This window comes from Cyclospora cayetanensis, unplaced genomic scaffold (assembly GCF_002999335.1).
Source record: "Cyclospora cayetanensis isolate NF1_C8 unplaced genomic scaffold, CcayRef3 CcayRef3_contig_42, whole genome shotgun sequence".
Lineage (NCBI taxonomy): Eukaryota > Apicomplexa > Conoidasida > Eucoccidiorida > Eimeriidae > Cyclospora > Cyclospora cayetanensis.
Window position 1 is genome coordinate 96,891 of NW_020312392.1, and position 19,959 is coordinate 116,849.

General features: G+C 55.2%; 4 protein-coding genes across 4 annotated transcripts; 2 read left to right on the forward strand and 2 right to left on the reverse strand.

Annotated features, from left to right (window-relative positions):
* Window positions 1–1,707: 1,707 nt before the first annotated feature.
* LOC34623634 (60S ribosomal protein L8) lies at window positions 1,708–4,002 on the reverse strand. Its single transcript, XM_026334442.1, has 7 exons — window positions 3,984–4,002; window positions 3,541–3,648; window positions 3,239–3,391; window positions 2,727–2,858; window positions 2,344–2,501; window positions 2,055–2,178; window positions 1,708–1,793 (listed from the first exon to the last, which is right to left on the reverse strand). The coding sequence occupies exons 1-7, from the start codon at window positions 4,000–4,002 to the stop codon at window positions 1,708–1,710; spliced, it is 780 nt and encodes a 259-aa protein (XP_026190227.1).
* A 293-nt stretch (window positions 4,003–4,295) lies between these two features.
* Window positions 4,296–7,698, forward strand: LOC34623633 (parkin coregulated gene protein homolog). Its single transcript, XM_022736750.2, has 7 exons — window positions 4,296–4,410; window positions 5,654–5,746; window positions 5,971–6,089; window positions 6,591–6,689; window positions 6,999–7,044; window positions 7,264–7,381; window positions 7,572–7,698. Exons 1-7 carry the CDS (start codon window positions 4,296–4,298, stop codon window positions 7,696–7,698), a joined length of 717 nt encoding a protein of 238 aa, XP_022586352.2.
* A 198-nt stretch (window positions 7,699–7,896) lies between these two features.
* LOC34623632 lies at window positions 7,897–12,480 on the reverse strand. Its single transcript, XM_026334443.1, has 8 exons — window positions 12,306–12,480; window positions 11,752–11,816; window positions 11,493–11,562; window positions 11,012–11,193; window positions 10,242–10,859; window positions 9,480–9,671; window positions 8,716–9,148; window positions 7,897–7,952 (listed from the first exon to the last, which is right to left on the reverse strand). Exons 1-8 carry the CDS (start codon window positions 12,478–12,480, stop codon window positions 7,897–7,899), a joined length of 1,791 nt encoding a protein of 596 aa, XP_026190228.1.
* Window positions 12,481–13,489: 1,009 nt separating this feature from the next.
* LOC34623630 lies at window positions 13,490–15,378 on the forward strand. Its single transcript, XM_022736747.2, has 3 exons — window positions 13,490–13,629; window positions 14,427–14,545; window positions 15,023–15,378. Exons 1-3 carry the CDS (start codon window positions 13,490–13,492, stop codon window positions 15,376–15,378), a joined length of 615 nt encoding a protein of 204 aa, XP_022586349.2.
* Window positions 15,379–19,959: the final 4,581 nt, after the last annotated feature.

Below are 19,959 nucleotides of genomic sequence, written 5' to 3' on the forward strand. Positions count from 1 at the left end.
CTATGAGTGGAGGTCCTTTTTCCTAGATTCACGCCCCCCATTCTCCGAGCCGCTTCTGTTTTCCCTGGCCGTTGGAGCAGCAGCGGCGAAAGCAGCTGCGGAGGTGGGCATGAACCTATGGGGTGGGATCAACGGGTTTGTTGTATCCTAGGGAATGCGCCTGGGGCCCCTAGGCAGGGGCCTCTTTTGCGACTTACCAGGGGGATGGCGTTGCTAAGGCCGAGCCAGCTGCTATCACCGTAAAGGCAGCACCAAGGGAATTGAAAAAGCAGCCACAAGGGGACCGCCCTGAAAAGGCTAGTTACTGACCTTGAGGGTTTTCTCCGTGCTGCTGTTGAAAGTGTTCTTATTAGCTACATGCACGCATATTATTCAACTGCGGTTTCGCGTTCAAGTTTCTGTACTCAATGTAAAGGCTTCAGCCCCCTGCGAGCAGGAACGGGCCAGGCTGCTACCTTTGCTGGCGGCGCTGCTCTTGCCACGCCTGCGTTACCGTTGCATCGCTTTCCTCCGGCGTAGGGAGAGGGCAGCACAGCACCTGAACAGAGGGATGGGGTGCTGCTTAGTTCTACCGCCCCCACAGCCCCTCCTGCTGCAAAAGATCCGCCCACAGCGCACTACATGCTGAGTAATCCGCACACGTCGTGCTACACGCGAAACGGGCTGCGTTGCTGCAAGCCCCCCCGCACATAATACCGGTCAGTTGTGAGGAAAGACCGCTACTACGGGAGGCGAAGACCCCCCAGGCTTCACTCTTGCGCTTCACAGTGCGCAGAGTGCCTCTTGCGCTTCACAGTGCGCAGAATGCCTCTTGCGCTTCACAGTGCGCAGAGTGCCTCTTGCGCTTCACAGTGCGCAGAATGCCTCTTGCGCTTCACAGTGCGCAGAATGCCTCTTGCGCTTCACAGTGCGCAGAGTGCCTCTTGCGCTTCACAGTGCGCAGAGTGCCTCTTGCGCTTCACAGTGCGCAGAGTGCCTCTTGCGCTTCACAGTGCGCAGAGTGCCTCTTGCGCTTCACAGTGCGCAGAATGCCTCTTGCACTTTTCACGCGAAGCGGCGTAGCAAGGGTCGTCTACCCCTCGATGACGGCCGCCCTTAGGCTGAACAGTGTTGCGAGTCCCTCTCAGTCGCATGCACCTCGAATCCCGGGGGTCTGTGTACAGCTCGTGTCGAGCACCCTCGGGAGAGTTTGCCTACAGTGGAAGTGCAGGATATCTGGTGAAGCCTTTCTTCCGAAATAGCGCGTGTAGCGTTGCCCCTCAAGCGCACTCCCTACGTAGCTCGCTCTTCTACTGCGACCCTCGCTGGCCTAACCCACAGCGCTGCGAGCAGCACCCTACTTATTGGCTAGAGCAGCAGTGGGTAGCGGCTAATGCAATGCTGAAGAGACTACTTTTTTGGCGGGCAAGTTGCACGGACTGCCTCCGTCCCACCGCTGACGGGAGAGGAGGCCCTCAAAGTACTTCAAGTTCTCCCATCTCCCCGAGAGGCAGCACGAGGCAACGACAGACTCCTCTGCAGACCCCTTTCTGGCCCCTGGTTTGAGGACTCGCAGCGAAAGCCCCAAGTAGGCTTTTGCCCGCTCAGCCACAAGGGGGTGGGCGGGGTGGTCAGAGCATGGGTGTGTGCGTTTGCATGCACGGGAGGTGCAGGGAGGAGAGCGCAGGGAATACAGAGCACAGGAAAGCCGCCAACTCCACCGCATCCTCAACTGTCCTTGCCTGCCAGCTTCGCCTTGCGACCACCACGCAGCAGACCCGTCCGGCGAGCAGCGATAAGACCCACCTTCTGGCCTGCGCAGCGCAACACGCCGACAGCAGCGCCAGCCTCATCCGTGAGCTAGCTGTGCACCAAGAAGGAAGAGCGCAAGAAGAGCGCGGGGCGGCGCTATCCCCGTCAAGCGGCAGAGCAAGCAGGCAGAAAAATAAGAAAAGACGCGGGGCAAGTTCGCACATCAAAAGGTCCGCCGTGAAAGCCCACTGCACTGCACACAAGCCGACCCCACCCAAACCCCCTAGAAGAAGCAACGCTGCCTGCTGCTCTCTCCTGCCCACCTGGAGGGGCGTTCCGCGAGACAGTGGAGGGATGACCAATGTGCTGGTGATTCCCTCCTCCGTGGGGATGCTCGACGGGGTTCATAGCAACACCACGCACTCTAGGCCAGCAGTTTCTCTTCGCCTGCGCGCGCAAGCGCAACAAGTTGCATGGTACATCCAACCCGGCACAGAAGGCTTGAGGGCCCCTCCGCGCTCCTGCTCCTGCCGCTCCCCTCGACCAGACACACGAGCACCCCCGCCACAAGCAGCAACAGTGCCTGCTGCTACCAAAGGGATCTCCCCCTACCTTGTACTTGTGATACGCAGTGCCCGCCTTCAGCAGGGGCTTGTCAATGCGACCACCACCAGCAACAAGGCCAACAATGCAACGCGCTCTCGAGGGAAGCGTCTTTCTCGCTCCGGAAGGCAGACGCACACGAGTCTTTCCAGCATCCTCGTTATGCCCTGAAGTACATCGAGAGACAGAGGGACGCGCACCGTGCAGGTAAGACTGCCAAAAAAGTCTCCCCCATCTAGCCCTCCTTCCTGTCTAGGCGAGAAGGGCAACTCGAGGAGTGCGTGTGTCTATACACGACACGACACAGCACAGCCTCCCCTCCCTCCCTTCTCCGGCGATCTCGCCAAACGCAAAGCCCTTCCCAGCCACCCTGCTGACAGGGGCCAACTTACCCACAACAGTTGCGAATGTGCCAGATGTGCGCGCGATAGACCCCCTATCTCCAGCCTTCTCCTCCACAGAACACACAACCGTACCCTCAGGCACCCGCCCCAAGGGGAGCACATTGCCGATGGTCAACTCGGCTGCAACGCAATGGCGCGCGAAAAATACACATATAGACACTATATAAGCCCACATACCGACGCGAATGCGCTCAGCGAACTCACGGGCAGAAAAAGCACATCAACGCACGTATCTTCCACATACATGCACGTGTGCATGGAGGCACACATAGGGTCTCTGCGAACGTTTTGCACGCGCATGGAACCATCTGCATCGATGCAGGCAAGGGAAGCTCGCGCCAGGAAGAGGCCTGGAAAAGACGTGCAAGCGGAACGGCGAGCGCCTATACACCGCAGGCCGCCTCGGGGAGAGCAAGGGGAAATCAGCGGGGCGGGAGGGGGGAAAACGGAGCAAGAGGAGGCACGCAAAGACACGCCAGGCATGCCGAGCCGACGCCTACCCTTCTTTCCGCAGTGCACGAACTGGCCAGTGTGAAGGCCCTCTACTGCGAGCATGCGTTCCTTGTTCAGGCGATACTTGTACGGATCGCGGAACGCCACGACTGCGAGGGGAGCGCCTCTGCCGGGGTCATGCTCGATGGAGGTGACAAGCCCTGCGCGCACACAAGGCAGAAAGCAGGAGGGAAAGGCCAGTGCTCGTGACAACGGGAGTGGGGAACAGGAGCCGTGCCCTCCCTCCATGAGGCATGCGGCATGAAGCAGTTGCAAGGCAGCCGTTCAGCAGTAGGTCGCGCCGCCGCACCTTTGATGTAGCCGTGGCGTTCGGCATAGTCGAGAGCTCGAAGCTTTGCAGCCCCCTTCCTCTTGTGTGTATGAGCCTTGAACACGGACCCTGCGCCCTTGCGCTGCGCTGCGGCAAGCGGCAACACAGAGCAACAGCACGGCCACGCTCAAGGAATGCGGAACGGCAGACGGGAAAAAGCACAAGGCGTCACGGAAAAACAGATGCGAGCAGAAGGAGCGTGAACGGCAACGGCGGCAGTGAACGCAATGTGTCCCCGCGCTGCAGCCGCTGCCGCAGGCGCTCCCGCCGAGGGCTCGCCCCCTCGGTGGTCTAGAAGGCTTCCAAGAGTGAGCAAAGCCGAATCAAAGAAGCACTGGAGGTTTGGCGCCGCTGTATCCTCCGCATTTAGCTGTACGGGAACCCTTGTGGGCAGAGAGGTGTGGGGGGGCTGAAAGGCTTACAGCGAATGACGCGACCCATCTTTTCCCGCCGCCGCTGCTGCTGTTAGCAACCACAAATAGAGTGTCTCTGCAGCAACAAAACCAACGGCTGTTGCCTCCAAAGTGCGGCGGAAGGCTCCACGAACCTCACCCAAGACCTCCTGGCTGCTGCTGCGGCTGCTCCAGGGGGGCTGACGCACCCCTCCCTGCGGGGCTGGCTGCGACAGCCGCTGCGGCGGCAACAGGGGGTGTGGCAGCGCTGCGGCAGTCGCTAAAGGGGGGAAACCACTATTATGCGTAATAATAAAGACAAAAAGTTGATTCCAATCAGGCATGCTCGAAGAGAGAGACCTAACGTGTCCCCCCTACGCCAAGAGCAACATACCCAACAGCGGTAGCGGCGGAGCAGCAGACCAACTCCGGCACAAGCACGCTACAGTAGGTTGCGGTGCTTTAGGTGCAGTACCAGTGTCTGTACATCGGGGGATATAAGGGAATGGCGCCTGGGGCCCTCAGCTACTGCAGTGAGCTGCAGTACAGCGACGCTATGCGTCGGTTAACGAATAAATCTTACAAAGCAACCGAGAGGGCCTTGGGGCTACTCCCAAAAAACAAGGACTCTCCTTTTGGAGACTTTCCTGTATACTCGAGGCCTCAAAAAGATTCCTGGCCGTCTGCTGGAGGCTCTATCACTCCCATCACACGTTTTAATCAGCGGGAGACTGCGGCCCGTAGCAAGCTTCAAGGTCCTTTGCCACTTTAAAGGAAGAATTCATCCAGAGCCAAATAGCTTTGCTCCCACTAGCTCTCCGGATGCCTCTGATTCTGCTGCCTCTCGTGCTGCTGCGGGTCTTAGTCATGCTGCCGCTGCGGACACTGCTTAATGGGGCCGTAGCACTTAATGTTCGGCCGCTTTGCAGAGGAACTGTCTGTCTTTCCTTCCTGTACTCCCTGCAACGTCAGTGTTGGACGCTCCGCTCATTAAGCGTCCTGATTCCTGCTGGGGCTTCTTTGCTGCTACTGCAGAGGGAGAAGGGACTTATAAGGATTTGGCTGGCCGGACACGATGGGCAAGGAGCCAGCCGTTGCCTCCCAAAGCAGGTAGCTCTGCCAGGCTTAGCTTCTGCGATGCCTCAACTGGCATGCATGCCCATATATTTGACTGCCTAACCGCCACATTCTCCCTCTGTTTTCGCGGCAAGCCACCGCTGCCATGTAGTCCATTCGTGCCTCCTATATATTTCTCCCAGTGGCTCTTCCTTTCCCGTTAACAGTCTCTTCCGCGGATAAAGTCTCTGCTACAGCGTGTTACTTGTACGCTCTACTGCTTGTATTTTTCCCTGTTCATCTGGCTCATGGGTCTCCCTCTGGGCCACGCGCACTAACTTACTGTGCGCCAGCCTAGCGGGATGCGCGCTTATAGCAGCTAGGCCCCGTGGCCTCTGTATTATGCCTGTTCTCCATTTCTTTACAGTCGTTGCTCTTTCCGGCATCTTGCTAGCACCAGTGCCTCTAAGCAGGGCATCATCGCTGCTCTCTTGCTCAAATCCCCGGTGTCTATCGCGTCTGCGGTATTGTCTTTTGAGTTGTTCACATTCTTTCTCGTCCTCCTGTCTCTTCATCTCTATCTCCTGCTCTTCCTCTTCATACATTTGTATATGTTCCTCTCGCCTGGAGCCTTTACGTCTCAGGAGCTTTCAAGCGCCGCCCAATCGAGCCAAGCCTCTTCCGGATGTATTACGATAGAGGAGACATCCCCGTTTCCCTCAGCCATTCAGGATCGGGTTCGCCTTTCATCCCTCTCTCTCTTCCTCCGCGCCTTCCCTATCGGTCACACTATTGTTATCGTTCTTTCGCCCTTTGCCTTCGTGGCCTGTCTTTCGCTACCTCTTTTCGTGACGCTGGGTTGGCTTGCATATAGGTCTAGCGCCGTCTAATTCTCTTCGACTTGAAAAGCGGTTTTGTGTGTGTACATCTCGCGAAGTGTCTGTTGTAGCTTCGATTGCAGCTAACAAGGTTGCTTGGGCAGTATCTCCTTCCTCCGTGGATTTGCATTGGCTCCTTCCCATATTCTGCGATGGAATTAGGGAAAAGGACGACCCCTATAGGATTCTCGCCATCCAGGGGGTATTGTCATGCTCTAGCTAGCTACGCATGAACCACACAACAAACCAAACAAATAGAAAGCTGTGTATATGGAGCCTACCTAAAATTAACACGCAGAGACCTGTAACGCCCTTTTCACATGAGCAATTAGCTGGGAGGCTTAGAAAGTCTCAGCTGGCCATCAAGCTCCTCAAATCACTATCGTGTTCTCTCGCTCGGTGATAATATGCTAGTCCTTGTAGAAAACGCCTAGCAAGCTCGTAACAATGGCTCTGGTCTAGCCGTATTTGGTCTCGGCCAGCCAACCGTGCAGACAGGCAGCAGTACAACTGTCGGTTTCCTGACTTGCGTGGTTACCTGCGAGCTTGCTTCACGATCAATCAGCAAATTCTCTATTCCACGAGCCAGCGAGACACCGACTTTCCTAGAGGGTCCCGCGTACAGTATTGACCACCCTGTGTAGGAAGCGGCTGGGAGTCTCGGCGATGCTGATGGTGTGCAAGTTGAAATACTGTACTACAGACTCACGATTTACTTGAGGCGAACGGGAAGAAGGCCGTGGCTGTCATTCCCCAACTGATCATTCCCCTTAAGAAAGCTTTAAATACCCGAGACCAGGAGGCGAGCTTCATCTAGGTTTCTGCACTGCCGCTACCTACGTTCTGCCCTCCTGCTTCTCCAGTTTCAGTATCTCCCGCCTCGTGCTTGTCTAGCAGCTTCGTTGCTTCTTGCTCCGCCTTGTTTTCTACAGCGTCCCCTGCTGTTGTGGTTCTAGCTGCTTTGTGCCTTTCCGCATCTTCTTCTGCCTCCTAAGGCCGTCCGTTTCCTTCCCTTTGAAACATCTGTCGCGTCTTTTGACTCTCCTACCCTCGCCCCTCTGCATCCCTTTGAGTGTGTTCCAAAAGACGCCGGACTTGCGAGTCACCGCAGGTAATGGCGACAACCCTCAAAGTCATCCAAAAGCTTCTCATCACAGGTGAGGGCCTGCTCCCTGCGAGGTCGCTGCTGCCCGTATTCCTCGGAATCCCATAGCAACTCTTTAGAAGACTCGTAGAAGAAAGTCCATAGGTGCCCATCCATAGCAGACCGCACGCGAAATCCCAAAGCCATCAGACACCGCCACTGCTCCCTTATGCCACGAAAAAATACATGCGATCCGCGGACCGTTCAAGAGTGCTCTTGACGTTCTCCGCAGGACCCCAGGCAGGAGAGGCCTTGGTGCCATACTACCGCCAGCTACTGCCCTGTTTCAACCTCTTTATCTCCAAAAGGAAAAACCTGGGAAGCGGAATTGACTACGCCCAGAGACGAAGGTCACATCCGCTGTTCCCTAGAAGCCACGTCTACCTGAACTTAGCGAGCTTCTGTCTCGGCATGCGTTTCGTGTCTGTGCTGCATTGCGCTCCATGCCACGCCGTCAGTGAGATGCTTCCTAAGACCTGCAATGCCAAATGCACCTGCAGGAGGCATTGCCTGATGGTGATGCGGCTTTTGATGGCGCAGGGAAGATGTGGCAGTGCTAATTGAGGAGACTCTCAAGATGCTGGAGGAGACGGGGGGACCAGACGCTTTCATCAACATAAAGTACATGGTGCCCATATACGAATCGCAAGTCCTCACAGGCAGATGAATATATGGGTATTTTGCCTACGGTAAAATCTCCCTCTTGTTTTCCCCCCGCTTCCAAATGTGGGCAATTATAGATAGATAGGGGTTTACCACTAACACAGCAGTGGAGTGGTAACACCTTTTCGTGGCCTGCATTGAACCTTTGAAAAAGAAAGCTCCCCAAGGGGCCGTGTACTTGCAATCCCGCCCTAAAAATGATTTAAAGGCCGTCTGAAATGCCTGAACAGGGAAGCTGACAGTACTCGAATGTATCATCTAAAAAGGCAAGGGCCATCTCTTGTTCAACCTTCATGTGTTCTATAGATCTTAGCGGGTAGTGATTAGTATCAGGAAGTGGGATGCGACAAATACAAGATGCACCCCCTAGGTAGTTTCGCTACGTTTTGTCCCTAATGCAACTTACTAGAGGTAGTGACCCTTCAAGCACGGGTGCGCCTGCATCTTACTCTCTTCTTCCCTGTATCCTGCTAAAATGTTCCTACTTCTGCCTCGACGTTTCCTCAGTCGCCCCCTGCTTCTGACTCTACTTTTCATTCTCTGTTTGGCATGGCCCTCCCCCATACCCTGTCCCTCTGTATGTCTACCTCCGGCATACTGTCCGTTTTCCTCTAACATGCAGCCACCCCCCTCTGCAAGCCTCACTGCCATTTGGCTTCTCCCTTTAAGGCTGCCCTTTCTTCACGCCTCACTTCTGCTAGCTTGTACGCCCTCCTTTCATGACAAGGTGCGCTCACAAGCGGCGATGCAGCATCAATTGTAGCAGCCGCCGCAGCAGAAACAGAAAAAGCAGCAAACCTATGAGTTCACGCACGGAATACTACGCTTCTCCCCGCACCGCGGTTCTGGCGCAACAACTGCGAGGTTATGCACGACCCATAAACGCAAAAACGCCTGCAGCAGCACATCACCAGCATAACGGACGCAGCCTTAGCGATATACGCTGTGATGCGCATGCAAAGGTTTAGCAAGTGGGATGTGAAAGGGCGCAAAATTCGTCTTCTAAAAAAGATTTGCTTACTGGCATGTTTGGCGCACGCTGTGTGCTCTTGAATGCCTGACTTTGCTGCTGCATCTGCAGCTGCCTCAGCAACCTCAGCGGCAACAGCAGCGGCAGCACTCTCTGCGGCTGCCTTTTGGGCAGCTGCTTCTGCTGCTGCCACAGCTTCTGGGGACGCTTTGCCCTTGGCCCTTTCTGCTGCTGCTGCTGCAGAATCTGCGGCAGCAGCCGCATTTCGTGCAGCAAAGCGTGCTGCTCTAGCAGCTTCTGCTGCTGAGGGGACGTGCAACAGCAGCGGGAACCTGCTGCGTCTTTGAGAGAGCAGCAGCCGGCCGCCTAGCTGCCTGACTGCTGCTTCCCCTCTACTGCTGGATGCTGCTGCTGGGGCTGCTGCTGAAGCGTAGGCACTAAGGTCATCGACCGTACACATGGCGCTTTCAGAAACAACTGTCAGCTGAACGCAGCGTGAAGCGCGGAGAGAGTAGGCAGACACAAAGAGAGCAGATGCCACAGCAGTCAAACAGGGAGTTCAAACGTTGCAGCAGGCACAGACTTCACGCGATGCCACGCGCAAAGAACAAGAAAAGGGTGCTCCTCGCGCGCGGAGTAGTAAAAGCAGCGAGAAACTGCAGGGGTACTGGGGCGGAAGAGCGTGAAGGTAAGTATTAGTAGACGGCAGCAGTAACAACAACAAGACGCGAGGGAATGTCATAAGCGAGCTTGCCGTACACGTCTAGAGGCAGAAAGGCCCAGAGGACGAACAGCATGCAATGCAACAGACCCACAATGTTGTTTTGAATAAGGAGCCGCAAGTCTTCCAGCGTTTCGCCGGAGAGGGGTCTGGGGGATCTTGGGGGGCCCTCTTGAGGGGCCGTAGGGGGGCCCCCTGGCACACTCTGTATGGAACCCAGAGTACTGTAGAGCGCCAGATGGGGGTAGAATGTGCATTCGGAGTTCGAAAGAATGCCAGGCACCCTCTGAAAGAGACGCAAACGGGGAAATGCGGGAGAAAAAAGTAATCTTCCGAGGCCGAGGCATTTTTTTGCCCAGCAGCAAAACGACTCGGCAAAGATGGAAGAGCAGCATGCACACGCTGCTCTGGCAGCAACAGCAGCAGGGAGACTCCCCCAAGCAGCAACGTCGAGCACCTGTGCTAGCTGGGCGTAGGTGCCCTTGAAGAAGACGGCCACCTGCTCTCTGCCTTCTAGCTTCACGTAATGCGGAGAAGACAGCTCTCCCTCCACCAAATCCTCTGCAGCAGCAGAAGTAGTAGCAAAAGGAGAAGCAGCAACAGAAGTAGTACAAAAGGAGCAGCAGTAAAAGCATAAGCAGCAACGCTTAGTCAGGGACCAGCAGAAGCAGCAGATCGGACAGGGGAGCAACAGGGAACGTACGCATGCCGGCCCGCCAGCAGCAGCAGCAGGAGAAATCCACTAACCTTCAAATTTGGTTGGATTCGGACCTTTCGTTTGGAAGCCGATGAAGAGCAGAATTAGTGTTTTGACCTCTGGCCATCGCTCCAGGATTGCGGTGTATCGACAGCTCACCTCGTGCTGCGCTGATGCCCCCAGCACGTGCAGACACAATAATTCCTTCCTTAGGTTCGGCAGCATCTGCCCTTGCTGCTGCAGCTGCTGTAGCTCCTGTAGTGAAAAGAGGAGAGTTAGGGGGAGAGAGCGAGTTAAGGGGAAGTTGCACTCTTCAGAAAGGTATTCCAATGAGTGCGGCCTACGCCAGAGAGCATCATCCCTATCACTGTCATTCCATTTGACTTCCCATATAAAATTATTGCCGCTGCTATTACTGTTGCTGCTATTACTGTTGCTGCCATTACTGTTGCTGCTGTTACTGTTGCTGTTACTGCTGTTACTGTTGCTGTTACTGCTGTTACTGTTGCTGTTGCTGCTGTAACTGTTGCTGTTGCTGCTGTTACTGTTGCTGTTGCTGCTGTTACTGTTGCTGTTGGTGTTGCTGCTGTTACTGTTGGTGTCCCTTCCCTTATCGCTATGAACTGACCGGCCCATCATCTTCTGAAGCAGCCTCTTCTCTTGCCGCTTGTGCAAGTCGGCCTCCCGTCGAATTTGCTGCTGGAGCGATACTGCGCCTACATCCCCGCTCTCCACCTCGAGCAGTGCTGCCGCTGCTGCTGACGCCTCATCGAACTCCTGAAAGTAAAAAAAACAACAACAGCTGTCCGAATGTCTTCAGGGCCTCCGCAGGAAGCCTTGTCCAACCAAGCAAGAGACGCAAGTGCTGCTATTGCACCCTTCCCAAAACAACACCGGAAATAGCGGCAGAAGCAGCAGCAAAAAAGTACATTAAGGAGGAGGTGCGCCTTGGCTAAGCGGTAGAGGGCTTTTGGATGTTTAGGCTTGAGCTGTAGCGCTCTGCTGCAGTGGCGGATGGCTGCATGGCCCTCGCCGGCCTTGAGGGCCGCAGCCGCCAGGTTCAGCTGTACAGACAGCTCAAGAGATAGCACCTCCCCGCTCACGAAAGGCCCTTCAAGATGCATGCAAACACACACACACACATACATACCTACATGCATACATACACCCGCACATACCGTCACTACACCACAGGAAGCGACAGGCAATTTGAGAACAGAGCATGCATGTCGTGCATTCGTCAAAAGCAAGACGTTGCTAAAAAGGCAAGGTCGGAGCGGGCAGGCCTCACGCTTCCCGCCAAGTGGAAGAGCAGGGTTGGGAGGTGTGGACGCTGAGGAAACGATAAACCTTCACGAGTGCACAGACGCAGTAGAGGAACGCAGCACACGATGCAGCAAAGAGACTCACCGCGGCATGCAAGAGAGAAGCAAGCCTTTAAAGCGTCCTGCCATTCCTTCACAGCGCCCGCATCATCGCCCTTCACACCCAAAGCACACATACATGCACATGTAAATGAACTGGTCCATACAAACAGACAAAATACACACAAGACTAAAGCCTTGCAGCAGCTGCTGCTGCTGCATGACAGGCACGTGTAAAGAAGCAGAGTGCGCTCTACAGGAAACAGAGGCATAAGTTGTGGTCCACAGGAGCAGGTGGGTCGCACTTTTGACCACAGCTCGTTGCCCTTAGTCTTCATGTGCATGGCAGCCGCCAACTTCTCCGCATCCTCTGCACACGGCCCATCACACGCGGCCAGAGAAATTCCGGCAGTGCTGTAGCAGTAGCAAATATTTATAGCAGTCTAGCCTGAAATCGAGCCTCTATAGAGTTTTGTGCACACGGGTATTTTCTGAATATCCCTGGAAGGCGTTGCGGTGTTCAGACACCTCGACCGCATGTGCTGCAAGAGCAGGAAGTCACATGCCTTCATGCACAGCAGCCACCATCACTGCTTTTGCGTCGAACTTGACGCTCCCTCTTGCGCCGAACGTGTTTGTGTGTATGTATGTGTATGTGTCTGTGTGGCTGCAGTGCACGCTCTCGCGCTATTAGCTTTTGAAAGTTGGCAGACAGCAACCCGTTCTTTTGCTGTTGCCGCTGCTGCTGCTGTTGCCCTCCTGCAGAACGCCAGCTCGAGAGGCAGCGCATTCGACAGATGCCTTCAGTCCCAGAGCATGCGCAAGCCGCAGGTCAGACGGCAGGAGAAGCTGGACGCACCTCGTTCCTGGGATTCTGCCATTTCCTTGATCTGGGGAGGGGGAGGAGGAAAGGACTGGGTTCCTGCAGCAGCTTGCGAGACGCTGTCTCCCTCGACTGCTGAGGTGCCGTCAGCTCCTGCCGCTGCAGGGGCCGACATCTCCTTCTTCCTTTGAAATGGAGTTTTTTGACACATCTAAATCCGGAAGAACGCGCATATGAGTCGCAAACACAAGACACGTGCTTCCCCGGTACTTCCTGCAACAGAAGCAGGCGGAAGCTCTCGGCGACTCATCACGAGGCGATGGCGGTCTGCAGCTGCAGACCCCCCCTCACGGCTAGCACGCGATTCTACGCCCTTCCCTCATCGTTTTGCGCCTTATTTCATTCGTTGTGCAGTCTACTTATTCCCGGTTTAGCGATTCCTGCCGTCGGCATCTTTCTGCCTCGCGCTTCAGACGCGCGGAACCCTCGCGTTTGCAGCAGCAGCAGCACAGCGCATGACCGTTTCCGCGCGCTCATCACGCTTCTCCAGCTGGTCTTAGAGTGCCGAAATGCTGCCCGTCTGCGTTCTATTAGAGGCATGCGCGCGGCTTGAAGCAGTCTCGCTGGCGGCCTAGCCACTGCCGCGCGCGCAGAGCTCTCCAGCGTAGACAAGCGCATGGGGACTTCGCAGAGAGGCTCCCTGCTCTGGACAGACACCCTGATAGATTCGCCGCGTAGCCAAGCTCCTCAAGCAAGCTGTATAGGGACGTGTGGACGTTCCCCGCGAGAGAGGAGCCTTCGCACGCAGCCGGAGGTGCACTGGGGGGTTGATGTATGTACATGTGCATGTTTGACTTGGCTTCCGGCATGTAGCTCTGAGAAAAACCCCGAAGTCTTCTGGCTGGCATTACTCTGTTGCTGTCGCCCCCACACCGGTGTGTTCGCCTAGATCCCTGCAAGCAGCCGCGGGAAGCGCGCATGCGCTTGTGTGTATGTGTGTGTCGCTGTATCTCTTCTCTCCTCTGCGTGCTGCTGACGAGCCATCTGGACAGGAAACATTCGAGGCCACCTAAGCGCAAGATCGCGTTGCACTCCCTGCATCCCCTGAACGCTCACCACCGCTTGCTTACACCAGAGGAGTCTTGCTTGGGCCTTCTGAGGCGCAGTCCGCGTGTCTTTTTCTTCTTCGTCTCACCATTATCGCTGCCTCGCACCAGACAATGGGAGACTCCACCTCTGCTGAAGTCAACGGATTCGTTGGCTGGTTGGCGTCTTTCGCGGCCTTCTTCGCGTACTGCTGCTGGGCCCTTGCCACCCCCGAGCAGCTCAACAGTGTTGGAATCAGCTACTTCCCGGACCGGTGCGTTCCTAGGCACTGCGAGCAATCGTGACGCACGTGGGGACCGTGCATCAGAGGGAGAGGCCTTCTCTGAGAAGGCTGTCTGCAAAGGGAAATCTGCTTTGCGAGTTTTAGTTGCATTAGGGCGCACCAGGGAAGGCAACTCACACGGGCAAGGGCAGGCTGAGGCAAACACCGGCGACTAACCTTAGACTGGTGGATGTTCGAAACTTCTTCTGAAAAAAAGGGGGAAATGCAGGACCGGCTCTTCGCTCCTACCCTTTCCTTTTCTGGCCTTTTCCCCCGCATTCCCAGACATATGTTACGTCACATACGCTTCCTTCTGCAGATATACACTAAAAATACATATGCAGTCATGCACGCACGAACAACCACATACATACATACATACCTCTATACATATATATGTACATCTATGCGTTGTATGCATATGTCTGTATTTACTTAATGGACTGGGAGTACGGCAGCGCGTGAGAAGCGGGCTTCTCTCCGTATGCGATCGATGAGTAGGGGCACATTTTAAAACTACGGATCAGAGGCTCTCTGCTGTGCTTCCATGCTGGCCGCGGCAGATTATGACTGCTTACAGCGCCATCTAATTCCGTCACCCCGCCAAGAAGTGGCCTTTTCTCTCCCTCTCCCCACCCTGCCATGCAGCAGCGTGTCATGCATCTCCCCTCAGCGTTCTTCTGCCTCCTCGTGAAATGCGCACTTTGTGCTTTCGCGTCTGCGAATATCTTCCTCTTGCCATCCCTCCATCCTGCCATCCGTTTCAATGTGTCGATCTCTTCACTCAGATACTGGGCACTTGCACTCCCGGTTTTGCTGCTAGTGGTCTTGGCCCTTGTCTTCTTCAGCTCTGTTTTCATCAACATGCTGTACTCCCCCCCCCCCAACGACCCTCGCCAGTTCACAGGTCCGTCGCATGCATGCCACCCCCATTGGCCCTCCAGCGCTTTCTCGTGTTTTCCCTTCCCTTCGCTCGCTCAGTAGTTTTCCCTTCCCTTCACTCGCTCAGTAGTTTTCCCTTCCCTTCGCTCGCTCAGTATCCTTTCGCTCTTGCCTGTGCGAGGCAGCTGTATACTTCCCCGCAGCATTTTGTTGACTGATCTTCGCCCTTAGGACCCTGGCTTCCGCTGAGCACCTGACCCCTGCCAATTTCTCCCCTCCTTGCGCTTCTCTGCTTGAGGCCTTGCTTTCTAGAACTTTCAAGGGCTTCTGTCTCTCTCTCTCTCTCTCTCACACACACACACACACGCTCTCCACCACGCTGCCCTTAACCCGCCAACCGTGTCTCTCTCTCTCTATGACTCGTACGTAGGCATGCAACGCTCCTTGTCTCGTGCGAGCCGAATGGCCGCTGATGCTTTTGCGCTTCCGCGTCTATGTGCAGATAACAAGGCGAAAGCGCCGTCTTCAGCGGCAAAGCAAGCGATGCAGCTGATGGCCACGGCCGCTGCTGCTGCCCTGACTACTGCAACTGCTCAGAAAACACCAGAACAAGTCAACTGCGTAGAGCACATTCAGGAGCCGCTGCTCGCCGTGCTCCGACGAGAAAAGCAGCAACCAAGCAGGCAGACCAGCACGATCGGAGATTTCCCGCTATCTCTCGTCTCGCGCGTCCTCTTTCCCCTGAATCCGCATCTGCAGGGGGGGACGCCCAATCTTCAGGAGGCCTCGCTTCACGACGAGGCGGCGCGGGCAAGGCCCAATCCTAGGGGCCCTGCCTATTCCTCATGGGCCCCTTGACGGTTGTGGACGTCGCCTTGCGCTAGTCAGCTGAGCCTTCTCCACGGCTTCTTTCGGAGGCGACGGGAAGGGCGTTTCCAGGAACGGGAGCTGGGGAGGTCGCTAAAGTGTCGGCAGCCTCCCTGGAGGGCCTGGCCTCGCAGTGGGAACGTGGGTTTACACTGCAGGGACTTGCCTCGTGCAAAGCAGTCGCCAGAGGGGGTTGAGGGCCGCATGCATTTTGTAAGAGTGCCAAACCTGCACGGTGCTGCATGCGCAGCAAGGACACAGAAGGCTGGTGGTGTCTGACTCTGTGGGAATTCTAGGTATGGCGGTCTCTCTGACCGTGCGCGTAGTGGGGCCCCTTCTGGAGCCTGGCTCCTACCCGCGGTGGGGGCCCCCTGGAGGCCCTCCTGAGGGACGCGGAGTTAGGTATGCTTTTTTGGAGACTCCTCTCATCTTGCAGGCCGCCACGTAGTTAGTGGAACGTCAAACTCCAGTTTTTAGTTCAGACTGCAAAGCGCCTGTGCTGTTGGGGCAACAGCAGGAGACATCCCCCTCCTTAGCACCCCAGGCACGAGAAATTCCGACGTTCGTCGGAAAGAGTTGCTGCTGCCGGTGTTCGTTCGCCGGTTCTGCGTGTGCTGGCGCATGTAGATTCCTTCTAGATATCGAGCAGCAGCGAACTAGGGCCTTTGCCGGCTGCAGTTGCGGCCTTGGCCATCACCGGGGTTGCAGAATATTCCACGCTTGTCGGTCCCCCTGCCGGGAAGGGAGGGTCCAGAAAGCTTTCGCGCTGTAGCATTAAATGAGGCCACACGAAGTGGAGCTGCTGTGGGCAATCCGCTGCTGTTTTTGTGGGCAAGCAGCCTACGGGGGTGGCGGGAGTTGGGCAGCATGTCAGTGTGTTGCGATGTCTGTCTCGTTCCATTGCTTCCTGGGATGCACTAGCCCCAACAGTCGTTGGGGGAAGCGGCGTCTCTGGCAGAGGGGCGCGAGACTGCAGAGGCTCGGCTCTCCACTCAAAGGGAGCATTTTCCAGTTAAACGCTGTTTCCGGGGCAGTAACTTGCCCCCGATCTAGTACTGCTGCTTCTTTGCTCCTCCTTTCAGCAGGCTGCGGTAGAGGTTTGCTTTTTTGCTGCTCGAAACCCTCTGCCTACTAAGTCCCCCGACAGCGTACTGGTGTCCCTCTGCCCTACTGTCTTCTCCAGACAGGAGTCAAGCTTAGCCAGGACGCCCAAGAGGGGAAGGAGAGGTGTCCATGAGCCAGTGTTTTTTTGTGGTGTCTCGAGCGACTGTTGCTGCTGCCTCCGCAGCAGCAACACAAGTGACTGCAGCAGCCTTAGTTTGGCACGGGGGAAAGACTTGCACTGCAAGAGCCTCTGTAACGGGAGGGGTCCATGACAGCTACTAATGCCGTAGATGCAGCAATCGCCTTGCTCCTTCTGCTGGTGCTGCTGGAGCAACTACCTGCAACGGCGAGTCTCCTAGGGTTTTACAGTGCAGCGTAGGCAAGTAAATCTAGATCTCTTTCTTTGGGAAAATGCTACTATTTAGCTGTGGCAGCTTGCCTCTGCTGAGCGAAAAGCCGTAGCTTCAGACTTTTATCGAAGCCCCTCACGCACAGGCGTGCGAGCAGCCGAGAGGCCTGTCTAATACAGGTCTGAGGGTGGCCTTGCCCTTTTCAGCTCTGGCCAACCCATAGGCCCTCAAAAACAGGCTCTAAGAGCACCGATGAGGCCGTGAGGGAGTCTCTACAGAGCCATAGACGCTCCCCAGTTAAGGGGGGGGACCCCCACGAGACTCCCTGAATTCTATCAGCTGGTGCTACTACGTCGCAATGGATGCTTCAAACCTCGAAGGAACGCAGCAATGGCGGGAGCGGCAGCTTTATTGAGCGAAAAGGAAGAGCATTATTCCACGCAAGGAGAGACAGGAAGTAAACAGAATGGGAGTACTTTGTTGCTGCCTCACTTAAACAGTCTGTTGCGTGAGTCGACCACTGCCGAGAAAGTGCATGCAGGAGAATGGCTGCAATAAAAGCTGCTGCATCCGTCACTGAAAGGTGGCCCTAAGGCATGGTCAGATGCTGTTTGCACCGTGGTATACAGTATCAGATAGAAATGCAGACACCACGCTTGAAAAATGAGGTAGAGGGCAGGGGAGAGAGAGCCACTAATGATGATTCGGAGGTGCGAAGACAGAAATATAAGCAGCGATGGGGCGCTAAAAAACATCACACCTGCAACGCTGAACGGAAGACTGAGGCACCCCCAGAAAGCCGCAGCCGCTACTGACACGTTGTCCGCAGTAGCGGATAGTGCCACAATGTAAAAACGCACGTACTTTGTAACACTGCAGTACAGCGGCGGTTGAATTACTGATGGTAGCTACTGTAGCTGCTACGAACCTGCTTTCAGCAACCAAAGCAGCAACTAGTCGTCTAGGTAACCTGGAAGACCTGCCGCTCTCGAAGGGCGTACACTAAGATTGAGCAAAAAGTAGAGGCTGTTGAAGCGATTTTAAGAGTCTCAGTTGATCCTCTGAATTGCTACCACAAAGCCATAAAGAGCCTCCCTGGCAAAAAAGCTTGCTGTGCGCACCTCCATCACACAGCCACCAGCTACAGTGGCTGCCATCAGTGATTCAACTGCAACTGCACTACAGTGTCTCAAAGTACGTGCGCTGTTAGATTATGGCCTTATCTGCTATCGCACAAGCATGAAAAAGTAGCGGCAGTAACTGTAGCTGGCTCCGGCGACAACACAGCCCATCGAGAGCAGCACCAGCCGAAGCACCACCACATAACTACCAGCAAAAGCACAGCGAAAGCCACCAAGGGGCGAGGCATCAGCAGCATCGTTTAGAGCAACAGTTCTCCTGAAAATGAATTGCAGCCGTGCAACATACATCAGCCAGAGCAAGCAGTCGAGGAGGCACAATCAGTATCACAGTGGCTCCAGCAACTACATAAAAATGGCTGCCGTCTAGGACAGTGGACGGCAATCTTGTGATATGCAGCGCAGTGAGGCTCGACACGGAGTACAGGAGACTGTAGCTCCTAAATTATACATATTCCTAGATTATTAGGGGGATTGGCGCCGTAGGATCTCTAGCGGTTCCCCTTATTCCTCAAGTGGAGCCTTCCGCCTAGATTTATAAATTCTTAGCAAGAAGGCGAGCTTAGTTCTCCTGAACGCTGTCTACGACACCCCTATGAGCCGTCTTTGTGGACACCAAATAAAGGCGCAATCGCGCTGCTGCCTTTGTGATCATCGAGCAGCGCCAGCAGCGGTCCAAAAGCGTGAGCTCAGCACATCTCTCTGGGAAGCCCTCAAAAGACGGCACCAATCTCTAAAATGGATAGGGCAAGTGTGTGTGGATGCCGTGGTGTGCCCCCTGCACGCTCGCTCGAGAGTCCACTGGTTAGATAGGCCACCGTGGCTGAAATGCCATGTGTCTACGCTGTTGCTGACCTTGCAATTGACGTAGTGCGTGCAGAATTTAGCAATGAATGGCTAGAGATCCGGGAAAGGGAATTGCATTACTCGCGATGGCCCTAGGTTTCCAAGGACCTGGGCTGTCTGCAAAGTGACTCTTCATCGGAAGAGACCCAACCACGGAATGGGATGTCTCCTTGGCCTACACCTTAGTCTTTCCGAATGGCTTAATTGCGACGTATGCCATGAAGATACACAGTACGCGCCTTGGCTTTTCAATGGGTACTCACTTTCACACTACATGCAAGACGAAAATGTGACACATTCAAACGCAGAGGAGACTCAAACACGAAGTCGACAGGCTGAAAATCTGTTAGCTGAGCTTTCCGTGAGTCGATATGCAAAGCTTTCATGATCACGGAAGCCAATTATTCTCGCCATATTTGCCCTACTCACTAGAAAGGCCAGAGTTCAATCCGACTGGCCTCGGTCCATGTCTTTTCCCCTGGGCACAACCCCTTCCGAGATAGAAGAAGACTCCTGGATACCCTTGTCCTAACAATTCAAAAACCCAAAGACCTCCGGAGCAGCTGAGAGCGTGTCAGTCTCCACAGCAGGACCCTCTGCGAAGGCCGATCTATTCGAAAGGAGCCAGACAGATAACCTAGGGGTTTACATAAGTAGATCCATTTGTACCTGGAAGATTCAGCGCTGTCCTGGATGTGCACCGCTGCCTGCCACTGCTCCCGTCGCTGCACACGCCAAAGTCGCAAGAGGGTCTCCCAGGACACCCTTTTCCGCCCCTACCTACTTTTAGCTCATTCTCGTTCAAGAGATTTAAAAGGCCTAACACTAACGCTTGGCCTCCCCCGCGTCATCGCCACTGACTATGTTTATCCGTTATAACGCCTCGGCAGTACCATGTTGAACTTGCGCCGCGGCTCCACCCGCCTTAGCTCCCCACAGACACGATATCTTGGTAGTCTACTACGGCAGCGCCACTAAGTGCTGCCTTGTTTATTCTTTGCTCACTCCCTGTCTACGTGCTCCCATCAGCTGCACAGGTGCTCCACCCCACCGTGTTACCATCCTCCACTTGCACTTGCTGCAGTCGTTCCGGATCTCCAGGAAAGTGAACGTGCCACCGCAGCAGCAAAACA

Bases quoted from the DNA above. Each gene is read 5' to 3' on its own strand.
- LOC34623633 (XM_022736750.2), top strand. From the start codon at position 4,296: ATGCTCGAAGAGAGAGACCTAACGTGTCCCCCCTACGCCAAGAGCAAC. The intron at 6,690-6,998 runs GCGAGCTTCATC...GAGTCACCGCAG, and splicing joins TAAATACCCGAGACCAGGAG to GTAATGGCGACAACCCTCAA. The intron at 7,382-7,571 runs GTCACATCCGCT...TTGATGGCGCAG, and splicing joins GACTACGCCCAGAGACGAAG to GGAAGATGTGGCAGTGCTAA.
- LOC34623632 (XM_026334443.1), bottom strand. From the start codon at position 12,480: ATGTGTCAAAAAACTCCATTTCAAAGGAAGAAGGAGATGTCGGCCCCT. The intron at 11,817-12,305 runs GTGCGTCCAGCT...GGCCGTGTGCAG, and splicing joins GGCAGAATCCCAGGAACGAG to AGGATGCGGAGAAGTTGGCG. The intron at 10,860-11,011 runs GTACTTTTTTGC...TTTTACTTTCAG, and splicing joins AGGCGCACCTCCTCCTTAAT to GAGTTCGATGAGGCGTCAGC.
- LOC34623630 (XM_022736747.2), top strand. From the start codon at position 13,490: ATGGGAGACTCCACCTCTGCTGAAGTCAACGGATTCGTTGGCTGGTTG. The intron at 13,630-14,426 runs GTGCGTTCCTAG...CTCTTCACTCAG, and splicing joins ATCAGCTACTTCCCGGACCG to ATACTGGGCACTTGCACTCC. The intron at 14,546-15,022 runs GTCCGTCGCATG...GTCTATGTGCAG, and splicing joins CGACCCTCGCCAGTTCACAG to ATAACAAGGCGAAAGCGCCG.
- LOC34623634 (XM_026334442.1), bottom strand. The intron at 2,859-3,238 runs GTAGGCGTCGGC...ATTGCGTTGCAG, and splicing joins CGTGCACTGCGGAAAGAAGG to CCGAGTTGACCATCGGCAAT. The intron at 1,794-2,054 runs GTGGGCAGGAGA...TGCGCTGCGCAG, and splicing joins CTCGCGGAACGCCCCTCCAG to GCCAGAAGGTGGGTCTTATC.